The 17373-nt window shown below is 39.6% G+C and overlaps 1 protein-coding gene across 5 annotated transcripts in view; it reads right to left on the bottom strand.

Annotated features, from left to right (window-relative positions):
• The window catches only part of ARL13B (ARF like GTPase 13B), a 76562-nt gene that overhangs the window by 36350 nt on the left and 22839 nt on the right, over positions 1-17373 (bottom strand). For 4 of the 5 annotated variants that reach the window (XM_070367987.1, XM_070367993.1, XM_005892970.3 and 1 more), the window contains one exon: positions 11212-11461. The exons of the other annotated variant lie outside the window; for it this stretch is intronic. In XM_070367987.1, the coding sequence (XP_070224088.1) occupies positions 11212-11461 (250 nt within the window). The remainder of the gene's footprint in view (positions 1-11211; positions 11462-17373) is intronic. 5 annotated transcript variants of the gene reach the window in all.

The following is a 17373-nucleotide window of genomic DNA, read 5'->3' as shown; positions in this document are numbered from 1 at the left end:
TACTAATACTCAAGACTGATAAACAACACACTTGCTATGTCCCAGCATTGTTCTAATAATTTTACAATTTTACCAATAAGAACCCTGAAGCACAGCAAGGTTAAGTAACCTAACTTGGGCCACAGAAACTGTACAGAGAACTGGGATTTGAACCTAAGCAATATGATTCCAGGAAACAGTTCTTAATTACTATATACCATGTTGCAGTGATGGGGAAAAAATTAGACTAAAATGTGATAGATTTAAAAGCTATAATCCAATCTGATTGGATTATAATACCATTTATAATCAGAAAAGACAGAGATGAAAGTTTCAAAACTATGGGTGAGGAAGAAATCAAGAAATTCTATCTTGACCAAGAAAGTCTGAAATGACCATAAAATGTTTTAAGTGAAGGTTTCTAAGATACCAGTTACATCAGGAGGAACTTTTGGGAGATGTCAAAGCTATAGATTTGGGTCATCTGAGTAAGTAAAATAAGGTCTCCAAAGTATCTAGATGCAAAAAACTGGAAGCCCAGAAAAGAGCCTCAAGTATTCTAAAATTTATATGTAAAGGAGAAAGGGAGTTTATGAAGGAGACTGAGAAGAGACCATCAAAGAAGTAGGAGGAAAACCAAGAAAAGGATGCTATAATGCAAAAGTATTTAAAGAAAAACAGTTATAGTACATGTACTTCTGCTCAATGTTATGTGGCAGCCTGGATGGAGGTGAGTTTGAGAGAGAATAGTTGTAGTGTTAATTGCTCGTTTGTGTCCGACTCTTTGAGACCCTATAGACTATAGCCAACCAGGCTCCCCTGTCCATGGATATTTTCCTGGCAAAAATACTGGAGTGGGTAGCCATGCCCTCCTCCGGGGGATCTTCCTGACCCAGGATCAAACCCTGGTCTCCTGCATTGCAGGCAGATTCTTTACCATCTGAGCCACCAGGCAAACCCTGGGGGAGAATGGATACATGTGTATGTATGGCTGAGTCCCTTGCTGTTCACCTGAACCTATCACAACATTGTTAATCACCTATACCCCAATACAAAATAAAGACTTTTAATTAAAAAAACAAAAGGAAAAACAAAGTTGAGGAAATAAAAAGCTTAAAAAAAACCCCTAAGTTGAGGAAATAGTCAATTTTAAGTAAAATAAGAACAGCAAAGTAACAATGGATTTGGCAACTTAATTTGTTGACTCCAACAAGAGCAGTTTCAAGGAACTGTAGGGAAGGAAGCACACATGGAGTATGCTGAGGAAAGAATCTGATATAAAAATGTACAGATTCACTACAGCCAATTCTTTCCAGAATTTTGAATAGAATCCTATAAAAATGAGAAAACAGGCAGACAGAGATGTAGAGTCAAAAAATTCCATAATACACCACAAAACACCAGAGCACATTCTGCTGATGGAAATGGTCCAGGGAGAGAAACTCAGTATAAGAAAGGGAAGGGATAACATACAATAGTAGAAAGGGGTGGGATCTAGAGTAAGAATGGAGAAGCTAACCTTAGATGGGAGCAACAACACATCTTCCATATTATAGGAGGGAAGGTAAGGTTAGGAATAAAAGCAGATAACTGAGCAAATTTTGTTGTGGGAAAAATGAGACAATTCTTATATGATAGTTTTTATTTCCTTAGAAAACCATGGGGCAAAATTATAAACTAAAAGCCTGATGGGATTAAGGAAGAAGAGAAATATCAATATGTATGTGTGTGTATATGTATCTCCTAACACTATAAAATAATTTTAATTTATAAAATATAAAGAAATTGAAGAGTTTTATACATTGCTAGTTACCATAATTACCAGTGGAGAAGACAATGGCAACCTACTCCAGTACTCTGGCCTGGAAAATCCCATGGACGGAGGAGCCTGATAGGCTTTAGTCCATGGGGTTGCGAAGAGTCAGACACGACTGAGCGACTTCACTTTCACTTTTCACTTTCATGCACTGGAGAAGGAAATGGCAATCCATTCCAGTGTTCTTGCCTGGAGAATCCCAGGGACAGCGGAGCCTGGTGGGCTGCTGTCTATGGGGCTGCACAGAGTCAGACACGACTGAAGTGACTTAGCAGGAGCAGCATAAGCAGAAACAAAAATGTTTCCTATAGATCAGCTTCAAATGTTTCAGTTCAGTTCAGTCGTGTCTGACTCACTGTGACACCATGGATTGCAGCACGACAGGCTTCCATGTCCATCACCAACTCCTGGAGCCTACTCAAACTCGTGTCCATTGAGTCGATGATGCCATCCAACCATCTCACCCTCTGTCATCCCCTTCTCCTCCTGCCTCCAATCTTTCCCAGCATCAGGGTCTTTTCAAATGAGTCAGTTCTTCCCATCAGGTGGCCAAAGTATTGAAGTTTTCAGCTTCAATATCAGTCCTTCCAATGAACACCCAGGACTGGTCTCCTTTAGGATGGACTGGTTGGATCTCCTTGCAGTCCAAGGGACTCTCAAGAGTCTTCTCCAACACCACAGTTCAAAAGCATCAATTCTTTAGCACTCAGCTTTCTTTATGGTCCAACTCTGACATCCATACATGACTACTGGAAAAACCATAGCCTTGACTAGAAGGAACTTTGTTGACAAAATAATGTCTCTGCTTTTTAATATGCTAAGTTGGTCATAACTTTTCTTCTACGGAGTAAGCATCTTTTAATTTCAAATGTTTAAGGAACATATATAAAAGATAAATTTAGGGCTTCCCTGGTGGCTCAGATGGTAAACAAAAAAAAGATAAATTTAATGATAAACTCCCCAGCTAATCAGGTGGTGAGACGTATTTCTTCTGTCCCTTCTAAAGCTGTGTTATATCCTTTTATGTAGTGCCTTACTGATACTTGTTTATAATTGGTCCTAAATTGTTTATCATGAAAACTAAGAAAATCAAGTACTATTTATTATTCACTAGCATAATTATATACAGATGGTTTCAGAAAATAGCAATTTTCTATAGTAATATTTATATCTGAACATACTCCTTTTAATACAAGACAACCACAGAAAGATTCATAGGACAGCGATATAGTACATACATCACAGGCTTCAGCAATATGTGAACTGTGAACTTCCAGATGTTCAAGTTGGATTTAGAAAAGCCAGAGGAACCAGGAATCAAATTGCCAACATCTGCTGGATCATTGAAAAAGCAAGAATGTTCCAGAAAAACATCTATTTCTGTTTTAATGATTATGCCAAAGCCTTTGACTGCGTGAGTCACAATAAACTGTGGGAAATTCTGAAAGAGATGGGCATACCAGACCACCTGACCTGCCTCTTGAGAAACCTGTATGCAGGTCAGGAAGAAACAGTTAGAACTGGACATGGAACAACATACTGGTTCCAAATAGGAAAAGGAGTACGTCAAGGCTGTATATTGTCACCCGGCTTATTTAACTTATATGCAGAGTACGTCATGAGAAATGCTGGGCTGGAGGAAGCACAAGCTGGAATCAAGACTGCCAGGAGAAATCTCAATAACCTCAGATATGCAGATGACACCACCCTTATGGCAGAAAGTGAAGAACTAAAAAGCCTCTGGATGAAAGTGAAAGAGGAGAGTGAAAAAGTTGGCTTAAAGCTCAACATTCAGAAAACGAAGATCATGGCATCCAGTCCCATCACTTCATGGCAAATAGATGGGTAAACAGTGGAAACAGTGGCTGACTTTATTTTTTGGGGCTCCAAATCACTGCAAATGGTGACTGCAGCCATGAAATTAAAAGATGCTTGCTCCTTGGAAGGAAAGTTATGACCAACCTAGACAGCATATTTTAAAGCAGAGACATTACTCTGCCAACAAAGGTCCATCTAGTCAAGACTATGGCTTTTCCAGTAGTCATGTATGGATGTGAGAGTTGGACCGTAAAGAAAGATGAGCACCGAAGAATTGATGCTTTTGAACTGTGGTGTTGGAGAAGACTCTTGAGAGTCCCTTGGACTGTAAGGAGATCCAACCAGTCCATTCTAAAAGAGATTAGTCCTGGGTGTTCATTGGAAGGACTGATGTTGAAGCTGAAACTCCAGTATATTGTTTATATACCACACACCTGATGCAAAGAGCTGACTCATTTGAAAAGACCCTGATGCTGGGAAAGATTGAAGGCAGGAGGAGAAGGGGATGACAGCGGATGAGATGGTTGGATGGCATCACCGACTCGATGGACATGAGTTTGTGTATACTCCGGGAGGTGGTGATGGACAGGGATGTCTGGCGTGCTGCAGTCCATGGGACTGCAAAGAGTCAGACACGACTGAGCAACTGAACTGAACTGATATACCACATACAATTTCATTGTTATACTTCAAAAGCATCCTATTAAGCAACAAAAACAACATATTTAACTAATTAGCTGCTGAATATATTGTTTATTCACATACAACACATATTAAAAGTAGCCATTTTTTCCTTAAAATTACCTTAATAGAAAAAATTCTTAAGCATTAGAAGCATAATATTCGGAAGCTACTGGCTCAGAAAGTATGCAATAACAAAAATAGTGAAAACTACTTTGAGCACTTGGACTCATTCTTACTAAGCCATGTCAGTTTCTGTAAATCAAAAGCTTCATGTAGCCTGAAATCACACAAGATACTTTAAAACTAGCTCTTCTAATTCAATCTACCTGGGCACCACATATCAGCAATCAACAGCAACTATTCATTTCCACAATCACATGCACAGAACACTAGTAAAGAACTGCCCTAGATGCTTTAAATACATTATTTCAGAATTCATGTAATACAAATATTAAAATGCTTATTTACAAGTGGAAACATAGCAGCTCAGGCTGATTAAGTAACCTACTCAAGACCTGGCTGACTCCAGAGCCCGTGCTCTCCCCTATACCAGTAGATCCCAATTTCTGTTGTGCGTCAGAGAGACCTGGAGAACTTGTGGAAAAAATAGAAGCATCCTTGGCCCCACTCTAAAAAAATATAGCCCGGTCTGATGCTGACACAGGTGATTCCTAGATAACATCTTGCTGCTTAACAACAAGCAACAGGTTTTTCTTCATCGTTTTGTTTTATAATAGAGTGTGTTGGGACAGGGAAAGGAAAGGATAGGAAACTCTACGGGTTCTTGGAGCATAAATTACTTGGGAAGTCAACCAGCTAAGAAGCTTTACTGTAAACTACAGCTGCTACTAGTGAAGCTGGATGCCCTAAGAGATGAAAGGTGGCCCTCAGCAAGGTAATGCAGAGGTAAGTCTACAGTGTAACTAAATAAGGTAGGTGAAGATGACAGCTTGGTAAGTTTCCACTGAAAGAAAAGAAATCTTAAGCCAATGGGCCCTATAAGGTGAGTAGAGGTTTCAGACAGTAAATTAAGAGACTCACCACTACAACTAAAGATCAAGTGATTAAATGATATAGGTTGTCCCCACTCCCATACTTAAGGGTTTCCAGAATTTGACAAAGGAGCCAGGTTCTCCTATTTCTCATTGAAAAGTATAACTCTGTAAAAGTACATTTGACTTAAATTCTAAGGACAGTATTAGAATAACCCACAACCTAATTAACTTCTCTTAGGCACTTACAAGAAAAAAAATACCACTCAAACTAACAGTCTTCCGTAATACTGTCTAGAAGAAAGCTGAGTCAAGTAGGTATATAGAAGCTGGTATATAGAAGCTGAAAAATCCCCTTATCAAAAAATGATAAAATCCTGGTTATTGTTTCTCCTAATATAAAAACTCACTGCCATTTTTTTTTAACCTCTTTGGTCATGAAATCCTTCAGGAATTTGAAGAGAGCTAGAATCTGCTCTCAAGAAAAATGCACAAGCACTCAGAACTGTGTACATGATTACAGAGGATCTGGGAAGCCATCCATGGTGCAAAGACCTCTAGGTCAAAATATTCTTTTTCCCTGAAATGTTCATAACATCTAATCAAGATTATAAAAGAGATATTATGTTTTCTTCCCTGAGTGAAACTCCTATACATTTAACACTTTTGTTGTGAAGTATCTAATTTATGAGGTTTGACTAAAAGTTAAGTTAGGTGATATAACTCCACAGAAAAGCAGACAGTACCTAAGGAGAAGGTGGCACCATTCCAAGAGTTCAAGTGTGCTGACACAAGTAAGAGTTGTTATTACTCTGGGAGGAAATTTTAGGCAGTGGATCTCCAGAGTTATTTCAGTTGGCAGTATTAGGAGATTCAACCACAAAAAGTGAAGGGTAATTTACATTCGCTCTAGGGGCAACATTTAAGACTATATTAGAAACAAGAGATACAGAAAGAACATGCATCTTATAACATTAGTGTAACCTCGGATTGCTGAAAATTTCAACTTCAGATGTTTAAAATACCTCCCAGCTCAGTCGCAAGGAATCAACAAACAGTGCCTTGTTTTATTGACAGAAAACTTCTATGGTGGATGTTGAGCCTAAATTTTGAAATTACTGCTGATTTCAGTGCTATTTATACAAATGCATAAGTTGTTTACTTGTTCTCTTTGGAAATGTCTTCTTATCTGACTAGTAGTAGGGCTTTTAATAAAATAAGTTATAAATGGTTAAAGCAAGCATGTGTATGTGGAGGGGAATGTGAGGGTAGATAATATATTTCAAACCTTAGTTAATCTGAGTACACTGTTTTTGTTTAGTCCCTATGTTGTGTCTGACTCTTTGCGACCCCATGGACTGACTGTAGCTCCCCAGGCTTCTCTATGGGCTTTCCTAGTCAAGAATACTGTCGTGGGTTGCCATTGCCTTCTCTGAGGGATGTTCCCAACCCAGGGATTGAACTCACGTCTCCTGCATTGGCAGGCAGATTCTTTACTGATGAGCCACAAAGGAAACCCAATCAGAGTGTAGGTTCAAATTAATCTCTATAATAGTAGATATGAGAGAAAAAAAGCTTTCTATTCTAGGTAAATACACAGCTTAACATGATAACATGGTAACATTTAATATCTTAGAGCAGATATTTACATCAAATCTGTTTTTAATTTCTTTAGAAGAAATACAAATCACTTCCACCTTTTTACCGAAATGGATTCTTCGCATACTATGGTTCACATTATAATATACAGCTGAATACAATATTTTACAGATACTTTTATTAAAGGAGAGGTATTTAACCACTAGGGCTTCCCTGGTAGCTCAGCTGGTAAAGAATTCACCTGCAATGCAAGAGACCTGGGTTCGATCCCTGGGTTACGATTCCGTGGAGGAGGGCGTGAGAACCTACTACAGTATTCTTGCCTGGAGAATCTTCATGGAGAGAGGAGCCTGGTGGGCTACAGTCTATGAGGTCACAAAGAGTCGGACACAACAGAGTGAGTAAGCACAGCACAGCATTTAACCACTTAAGCCCAAAGAAGTAAAGTGACTTGCCAGGGTCATAAACAAATTTACAATAGCTCTTAGAATCCAGGTTCTAGACTCTCCATCTTCTCTCTAAACCCATGTTTTTTCACTTTTTACCACTTATTTCAGAGATCTGACTAGAATATTATGCTGATTAAGAAGTAAATACTATATAACTGCCAAACAGAACTTCCAAGCTAATAAAGCACAGAAGCCTAGTGATCTATGATTCTGACCTTTCCCAAGAACCCTCAAGTCCGTGACATAAAATGAAATGTGACTGAGACTTTATGTGCAACAACACACGCTGTCAGACCAGTATGCAGAATCAAGTCAGGCAGAGCTGGAGAAGTGTCCAGGACCTGCTGTCACTGTCATCTACTCTGCCTCTCATAGCATGAATGAATCCTGCTCTACCAATCTGTAATTTTGTTTTTACTGGTAATTCTTCCAGTTTATTTCCTTCTGTTGAAGGACTGAATCTTCTTAGAGGTCTGTTGTTCTCTGCTCATTATTAGAGGATGGGAAGAAAAAATTATCAAGGGGTTGAACTGAGTTCTGAGAGGCTTTGCAGATCCTAAATCCACTAGTTGAGGCTCAGAAAAACAGCAAGCAAAAGACATTAGATGCCATAACTGCCTTTTTCACCTAAGAAGTCCAGACCTCCATGGGCAGGAAGGAAGCAGCTGTGGGCAGGAAAAAAGCAGCTGTGTGCAACAAGGAGCACTGTAGCCAGCCTCTTAATTTAGGTAGCCTTTCCTCCATCTCCATACACACTAGCCCAGAGCATGGACTTTAGTAGGGCTCTACTGGAGGCCCTTTCCACTTACTTTGCAACGCCATATCTATTATATGCTAGAGTTATTATCAGTTAAAACAGACTTTCCCATTTGCAAGGAGTTATGAAGGCAACCTGGACTCTGCTACTGCTAAATCACTTCAGTCGTGTCCAACTCTGTGTGACCCCATAGATGGCAGCCCACCAGGCTCCGCCATCCCTGGGATTCTCCAGGCAAGAATATTGGAGTGGGTTGCCATTTCCTTCTCCAATGCATGAAGTGAAAAGTGAAGTCGCTCAGTCGTGTCCGACTCTTCGCGACCCCATGGACTGCAGCCTACCAAGCTCCTCCGTCCATGGGATTTTCCAGGCAAGAGTACTGGAGTGGGGTGCCATCGCCTTCTCCGGACCTGGACTCTAAGGAAAAGTAAAATGACCAAATCTGCATTTAAAAAGGAGCTCTTAAGTACTTTATTCGTGCATTGTTTCACTTATGAAAGCATGTACCAGTTCTATGATTTGAAAAATATCAAATAAAAGGGCTCCTGCCTTCAGTGTAGAGGAGAGCTTAGACAACAGGCAAGATGCTAGCAGGGAGACTGGTCTGGAGAGTAATCAGTAACACAAGGGAGAAGTGAGCAAAGGTTGAAAGGAGTTAACATCAAACAGAATAGAGAGCAGTAGAGAGACTCAAATATTAAAACAGTAACATCAATAAGACAAACATTGTAGGTCAGAGACAGAAAGGTAAACAGAAGGACCTTCAAATATGGGACTTAGGTGGAAATTAAAGTGGGATTTATAAACAGAAAAAAGAATGGGATAGAAAATTGTATATATTATATGAACACTGCATACATTACATGTATTACAAAAATATGCACAGGAAACTCATCAAAATGATAGCAGTAGTTGGCTTTACATGATAGGCCAATCATTTCTTATCCTCATTCTTTCTTACATCTTCTAAATTTACTAAGAATATGTACTTTCTGGTAAACTGTGTACATTTTTGAAGCACACACATCTCAAAACTTTAGCCTAATTAACAAAAATTCTACAACTGTAAAACTCCCTTAAGAAAAACCGTTCAGATGGTGAACCATTCTGTTTCATAAACATATTATATGATCTATAACTAATTCTCATGTCTTTGTGAGATCTCACTGACAGTGAAATTGTAATTGGGAGCAATCATTCTAGTTGTGAATTGTTTCCTTTTTTCCAATTCTGCAAATTCACTAGCTAAGAGAGGTGACCGAGCTGAAAGCAGGCATCTTGCTGACAGTTATCAAACCATACAGTAAACACTGCAGACATTTACCAATTGCATGCCTCTGCCTCAGGGCTTTGCCACATACATCTGCAGGACTGACTCACTTCCAGTGTCATCTTCTCAATAAGACCTACTATGATTATTTTAAGAGTAACATGTCCGTCACCACCACCACTACAGGATTGCTGATCTTCTTTTACTTGTTTTGTTTTCAATATATTTATCACCTAATATACAATTTATTTATTACATTTATTGTGTGTCTCACCTCCAAGAATGTAAGCTCCTGAGATTACACATGGAGTTTTATTGTTGCTGTTCTCAAATGTATCCCTATACCTAAATGGATCCCTGTACCAGAACAATGCCTAGCATATAGTGGATGCTTAACAAATATTTGTTGAATTAGTACTTGTATGAGTGAATAAAGGCATGAAAGAATACATGAAAAAAAGAATAAATAAATGACTACTGGGTTAAAAAGCACACTCAATTATTTTACAAATGAACACCAGTTGTTAGTACTCTTTATAAGTCACTGGTTCTCTGCTTCAACATTTGTAGAGACTAATTTAGCCTATGGGGTTCAACAAAGTTTACTCTTTGTATACAAGTCTATTAAAGTTTCTTTCAGATTCAATAAAAGAATTGTATATATCAAATAACTTCTCTAATTGGTTAAAAGTATAAAAATTAAATAGTATAAGCTTAACAATAAATGGCACAATAACATTTTATTTTTTGTAATCAGAGTTTTCAGACTGCCTCATTTAAAAATGTTCACTTATTACTGAGGACCACAGAGACAGTTTGCTTACACTTTCCCATTTAACCATGTTCATAGGTTGCTTGGTTTTTTGTGTTTTTTTTTTCTTTTTCAATCATTAGTTATGAATGCAAGAGAACGAGAAAAAGGACAAGAAGGCAAGAGCACACATACCACTTACCCCAATTTTAAGAGCAATTTCAACTACTTTTCACTCGACTGTGTCTCTAAGTCATAGCACCACCTTGTGTTTACTCTCCGGAAACGCTATGAGGGCAGACGGTGCAAAAAGGCTCTGTCGTTTAATTTTGTTTTAATATTTAAGCAGCTGAAGAAAATGATGCTAAGCCTATGACTAAGTTGATAACAACACAGATCACACGCTGATAACGACACAGATCGCATGCTCAGTTTGGAAATACAAAAGTGAAAACTGAGAAATCAATGTGGCATTAGAAAAATAAACCACCTAAGTAAGTTTCAAACAAGAATACGCAAGGGAAAAAGAGGCAAAACCTAAATGTTACCAAAAGAGGAAAATAAATTGAAAAACATTTTACAACCTCATTATTAGACCATCTGCAAAATTTGACAAGAGTAAATTATCAAAGAAAACAAAGAGTTCACGTTTGAAAATCCAGGAGATCTAATTATAAGATTTTTTCATTACATAGCCTCTGCCCTTAATCCCTACAGACAGCATTATAACAAAGCCTTGGTATATTAACAACTCCCAGTAAATTACATACATCTGATTATGTGAGAGTGTGACAACACTTTTTCAGTGTTTTATAACTTAGGGAGATTTCTTTAGTGACTAATGCTGCTGCTTCTATGTTTACAATAACACCGGGCGCAAGCTCAGTCGCTCAGTCGTGTCGACTCTTTGCAACCACATGGACCCACCAGGCTCCCCTGTCCGTGGGGATTCTCCAGGCAAGAATACTGGAGTAGCCTGCCACACCCCCCTCCAGGGGATCTTCCCAATCCAGGAATCAAATCCAGGTTTCCCCCAACTGCAGGTGGATTCATTACTGTCTGAGCCACCATGAAGTTCAACACCAACATTACTTACACCAATATAGGCTTTCCGGATATCCTAGGGTGTCTCAGCACTTCTGACATTGTCTCTTTTGTTTCCTCCATTCTTTCTTCATCACTTGAATCCACAACAAATATTACCCCATAGGACTCAGCATAGTAATTCTTCCAGATTCCTCGAATTCTTTTTCCACCTCCCAAGTCAAAGATGGTGACTTCAAACTTTCCTTGTCTAAGGTCAATTTTGGAAAATCCAACAGTAGGAGCTACATCTTCAGGATATTCTGTTTCAAATGATATAAAGAAAAAGAATCTTGAGACTTCAAATTAATAACATTAATTTAACTTCACAACTTAAAATGGCATAAGTGTATTATTATTCATCATATATTAGTACTAAATAGAATGTTTATTATTTGTTTACATAATAAGCATTACATCTAAGCAAACTGGTCTGGAGGAAAGGTAGATACTATAAAATATCCAACTAGAATTTATACTCCTTGCAGACAGGGCTTTTTGTTTGCTTGTTTGTTGTTATTGCTATAACCCCAGGTCCTATTAATGCCTACAATATAACAGGTACTTAGTAAGTATTTGTAGAATGAATAAACAAATGAACCTCTGCCTAAGGTTACAGATTCTCCAAGTTACAAAAAATAAAAATTTCAACTTTCAACACCACGGCCATCCCCAGGGACCATTACAACCCATGTAGAGTTATAAAGAAAAACTAAACATTTAAAGAATAGTTTAAAACAACCAAACAATGGGAGAAGCTATGAAGAGCATGGCAGAAAGCAAAGAAGAACCAAAGAGCCTCTGGATGAAAGTGCGAGGAGTGTGAAAAAGCTGGCTTGAAATTCAACATTCAAAAAACTAAAATCATGGCATCCGGTCCCATCACTTCATGGCAAATAGATGGGAAAACAACGGAAACAGTGACAAACTATTTTCTTGGGCTCCAAAATCACTGCAGACGGTGACTGCAGCCACGAAATTAAGACGCTTGCTCCTTGGAAGGAAAAACTATGACAAACCTAGCGTTTGTGTGTTAAGTCACTTCAGTCATGTCTGACTCTTTGCAATCCCATGGACTGTAACTCGCCAGGCTCCTCTATCCATGACAAACTTAAGACATCTTATTAAAAAGGAGATATCACTTTGACCACAAAGGTCCATATAGTCAAAGCTATGATTTTTACAGTAGTCATGTATGGAGGTGAGAGTTGGACCATAAAGAAAGGTGAGCACTAAAGAACTGATGCTTTGGAACTGAGGTGTTGGAGAAGACTCTTGAGAGTCCCTTGGTCTGCAAGGAGACCAGACCAGTCCATCCTAAAGGAAATAAACCCTGATCATTCATTGGGAGGACTGATGCTGAAGCAGAAGCTCCAATACTTTAGCTACCTGATGCAAACAGACAACTCAGGGGAGAGCACCCTGATGCTGGAAAAGACTGAGGGCAGGAGGAGAAGGGGGCAACAGAGGATGAGATAGTTGGATGGCATCACTGACTCAATGGACATGAGTTTGAGCAAACTGTGGGAGATAGTGAAGGACAGGAAAGCCTGGCATGCTGCAGTTGATGGGGTCACAAAGAGTTAGACACAACTTTAGCAACTGACAACAATGAACAGTATGGGACCATTCTTTTTTAATTAACTGAATAAAAGCTATAATTGGAATAAAGAAACTTTCAAGGACAGCTTGTAAATGTAAAGAGTAGATTTTATTTTTTTATATAAGAAAAGAATACAGGATATTTTCATAAATTATAATTAAATTGCTTTGCACGTCTGCATATGACAGCACAAAGAAGTACAGGATATATACAATTATAACTGCCAAGGAATGGTAATGACAGTAAGAGATTAAAAAGATCACTAGGTTCAAGCCTTGACCTAGGAGGTGAAACCTAGACCTTAAAGCTAGGTTGAATTTAAACAGTCAGATCGGTGATCTAAGTAACGGAAATGGAAAAGGCAAGATGTATAAACAAGTTAAACATTGTAGTTGGAGCAGATCTTTAATACTGAATGTACACTGAAGAGGGTTCTGAAGACAGAGAACTGGGAGCCACGGAAGGCATTTCAGCAGACCAATAACATAATTGAGATGACTAAAAAGGAAAAAGGAAAGAGAAGTCACTCAGTCGTGTCCAACTCTTTGCGACCCCATGGACTATAGCCTACGAGGCTCCTCCATCCATGGGATTTTCCAGGCAAGAGTACTGGAGTGGGGTGCCATTTCCTTCTCCAGGGGATCTTCCCAACCCAGGATCGACCCTGGGTTTCCCGCACTGCAGCAGACTCTTTACCCTCTAAGCCATGAGATGACTAAAGTAGTCCTTTACTGAGATTCATCTTTGCAAAAGTCTCTAGAACTGACTGAAAATGAGACTGACAGTCACTTTTTAGAGAGGTAGGAAAACAAAACAAAACAAAAATAGAAGCATGGCAAGAGAGAATGCATGAGCAATTGACAGATGCAAGTGACTCAGTGGTTACAGAGAAGAGTTCAGACTTCATGTCTGTCTCCTCCATTGGCTCACCACTGTGGTTGTTATTCTTTAGTTGCTAAGTTGTATCCAACTCTTTGTGACCCCAAGGCCTACAGCCTGCCAGGGCTCCACTGTCCATGAGATGTCTCAGGCAAGAATACTGGAGTGGGTTACCATTTCCTTCTCCACATCATCATGGAATTCACAACAAATATTACTCCCCTGAACTTTGTTTATAAAGTCAATACAGTGACCACAAACTACATGAGGATTTCAAAGTTAAATAAAACTTAAATAAAAAGTTCAGTTCCTCAGTTGTACTAGCTGCACTTAAAGTACTCAAGAGTCACATGAGACTGGTGGCCCACCCTACTGAACAGAGCCAATGTAGAACATGTCCATCATTGCAAACAGCTCTACTGAACAACACTGGTTTAGAGGGTATTATTATTCCCACATTCAGCAAAACATTTGCTACTACAAAAATAAATTTGAAAGGCATTTGCTTTTAGGCTTAGACATGACTGAGAAACAGACTTGCAATGTACCACTGCCTCTCAGCAAGCATCTTACTACAGTTTAGACAGCTCCCTAGAAAGTTAATTAAGACAATCACAAGTCACATTTTTAAAAGACCTGCCTTATCTAGAGGGAGAAAAAAAGCAAGTTTAGAAACAATATAAGCAGACATATATGCCAAAAACAGAATTATACTAGACATTTAAAAATGTGGATCTAGTCCAGACCAGAACTGGTTTCACAGTTAAAACAGACAGCTATCTTTAAGTACAAATTGAAAGGTACTCCCCCAGCCCCACCCCGAAATTATCAGTGAAAATAAGTCAACTGTCCTGAGGAAGAAATAAGAGAAATAACATATTCAGAATACCTACACAGTACCAGAACCTTGTTAGGTATTAAAATGTAAAGATGAATAAAATAGGGTTGCTACCCTCAAAGAATATCCAGTACACTTCAGAGAGACATAATATTAATGGAAATAACACAAGAACCTATATGTTCTGTAAATAAGTCTGGAGGGAACAGTGTGAAGGTGTAATAAACTACCTGGTTATGTCCTAGCCAAATTCACCTGCTGAAACCCTAATCCCCAATGGTGATGGTATAAGGACTGGTGGGGTCTTTGGGAATTAATCAGGTTTCAGTTCAGTTGCTCAGTTGTGTCCAACTCTTTGTGACCCCATGTACTGCAGCATGCCAGGCTTCCCTGTCCATCACCAACTCATGGGACCTACTCAAACTTATGTCCATTGAGTCGGTGATGCCATCCAGCCATCTCATCCTCTGTCGTCCCCTCTCATTCTGCCTTCAACCTTTCCCAGCATCAGGGTCTTTTCCAATGAGTTAGTTCTTCACATCAGGTGCCCATGTTTCAGCTTCAGCACCAGTCCTTCCAATGAATATTCAGGACTGACTTCCTTTAGGATTGACTGGCTGGATCTCCTTAAACTCCAAGGGACTCTCAAGAGTCTACTCCAACACCACAGTTCAAAAGCATCAATTCTTTGGTGCTCAGCTTTCTTTATGGTCCAGCTCTCACATCCATACATGACTACTGGAAAAATCATAGCCTTGACTAGACAGACCTTTGTTAACAAAGTAATGTCTCTACTTTTAATATGCTGTCTAGGTTGGTCATTGGAGAAGGCAATGGCAACCCACTCCAGTACTCTGGCCTGGCAAATCCCATGGACGGAGGAGCCTGGTAGGCTGCAGTCCATGAGGTCGCTAGGAGTTGGACACCACTAAGTGACTTCCCTTTCACTTTTCACTTTTATGCACTGGAGAAGGAAATGGCAACCCACTCCAGTGTTCTTGCCTGGAGAATCCCAGGGACGGGGGAGCCTGGTGGAGTGCTGTCTCTGGGGTCGCACAGAGTCGGACAAGACTGAAGCAACTTGGCAGCAGCAGCAGCAGGTTGGTCATAACTTTCCTTCCAAGGAGTAAGCGTCTTTTAATTTCATGGCTGTAATCACCATCTGCAGCGATTTTGGAGCCCCCAAAAAATAAAGTCTGCCACTGTTTCCACTGTTTCCCCATCTATTTGCCATGAAATTCTGGGACTGGGTGCCATGATCTTAGTTTTCTGAATGCTGACCTTTAAGCCAACTTTTTCACTCTCCTCTTTCACTTTCATCAAGAGGTGCTTTAGTTCTTCTTCACTTTCTGCCATAAGGATGGTGTCATCTGCATATCTGAGGTTATTGATATTTCTCCCAGCAATCTTGATTCCAACTTGTGCTTCATCCAGCCTGGCATTTCACATGATGTACTCTGCATATAAGTTAAATAAGCAGGGTGACAATATACAGCCTTGACGTTCTGCTTTCCCAATTTGGAACCAGTCTGTTGTTCCATGTCCAGTTCTAACTGTTGCTTCTTGACCTGCAAACAGATTTTCTCAGGTCAGGTGGTCTGGTATTCCCATCTCTTGAAGAAGTTTCCACAGTTTGTTATGATCCACACAGTCAAAGGCTTTGGCATAGTCAATAAAACAGAAGTAGATGTTTTTCTGGAACTCTCTTGCTTTTTCAATGATCCAGCAGATGTTGGCAATTTGATCTCTGGTTTAGGTTTAGATGAGATCAAAAGGATGGAGCCCCCATGATGGAATTAGTGCCCTTATAAGAAGAGACACAAGAGAGCTTGTTTCCTCTCTCTCTTTGCACCACATGAAGATACAAGTGAGAAGATGGTTGTATACCAAGAAGAGGGCCTTCACTAAGTATCTGACCACATAAGCACCCTGACCTCAGACTCCAGAACTGTGAGAAATACCTGTTGTTTAAGCCATCATGCCTATGGTATTCTGTTATAACACCCCAAATAAGTGCATTCAAGAGCAAAAAGATAAGGAGGGGCCGAAGGCAATGGCACCCCACTCCAGTACTCTTGCCTGGAAAATCCCATGGATGGAGGAGCCTGGTGGGCTGCAGTCCATGGGGTCGCTAACAGTCGAATACAACTGAGCGACTTCACTTTCACCTTTCACTTTCATGCGTTGGAGAAGGAAATGGCAACCCACTCCAGTGTTCTTGCCTGGAGAATCCCAGGGACAGGGGAGCCTGGTAGGCTGCCGTCTATGGGGTCGCACAGAGTCAGACACGACTAAAGTGACTTAGCAGCAGCAGCAATAAGCTGTGGCCTAGAAAGGCTTCAGAGAGAAAGTGAAATAGTACTGAAGTCTTAGAAGATAAATAAATTATAATAAAGAAGGGAGGAGAACATTCCAGACAGGAGAGCAATGTAAGCACAGATAAAATAATGGCAATATTCCCAGGAGGCCAATTCATATTAAGTAATTTTTTCAAGGTTCTATGGTAGACAAAGTCAAGACTCAAATTCAGGTATACAGAACTTTAAAAGCCTGTTTGTTCTGATACATGGAACACCCTCCCCAACTTCTCTCTTCTTTTCTGTAGTTCTTACTCATGACTCCATGTTTTAAGACTCAAGACTAAATGTTCAGGTTACAATCTTTTCTGTAAATCCTTGTCTGATGATTCCTTCCTACTTTCAGTATTACCTACACCATCTATCATAACATTCTGTCTTCTTGCTGGCTTTCACAATAGCCCTAACCTTCCCAATACCTGGGAACAACCTTTGTATCCTTAGCACTTGGCACAAAGCATACAGTTGCTCAATACTACACACCAGACTGCTAAGACA

Source organism: Bos mutus, chromosome 1 (genome assembly GCF_027580195.1).
Source record: "Bos mutus isolate GX-2022 chromosome 1, NWIPB_WYAK_1.1, whole genome shotgun sequence".
Classification (NCBI taxonomy): domain Eukaryota; kingdom Metazoa; phylum Chordata; class Mammalia; order Artiodactyla; family Bovidae; genus Bos; species Bos mutus.
The sequence above is the reverse complement of the archived record's forward strand: the minus strand, read 5'-3'. Positions and strand labels throughout refer to the sequence as shown.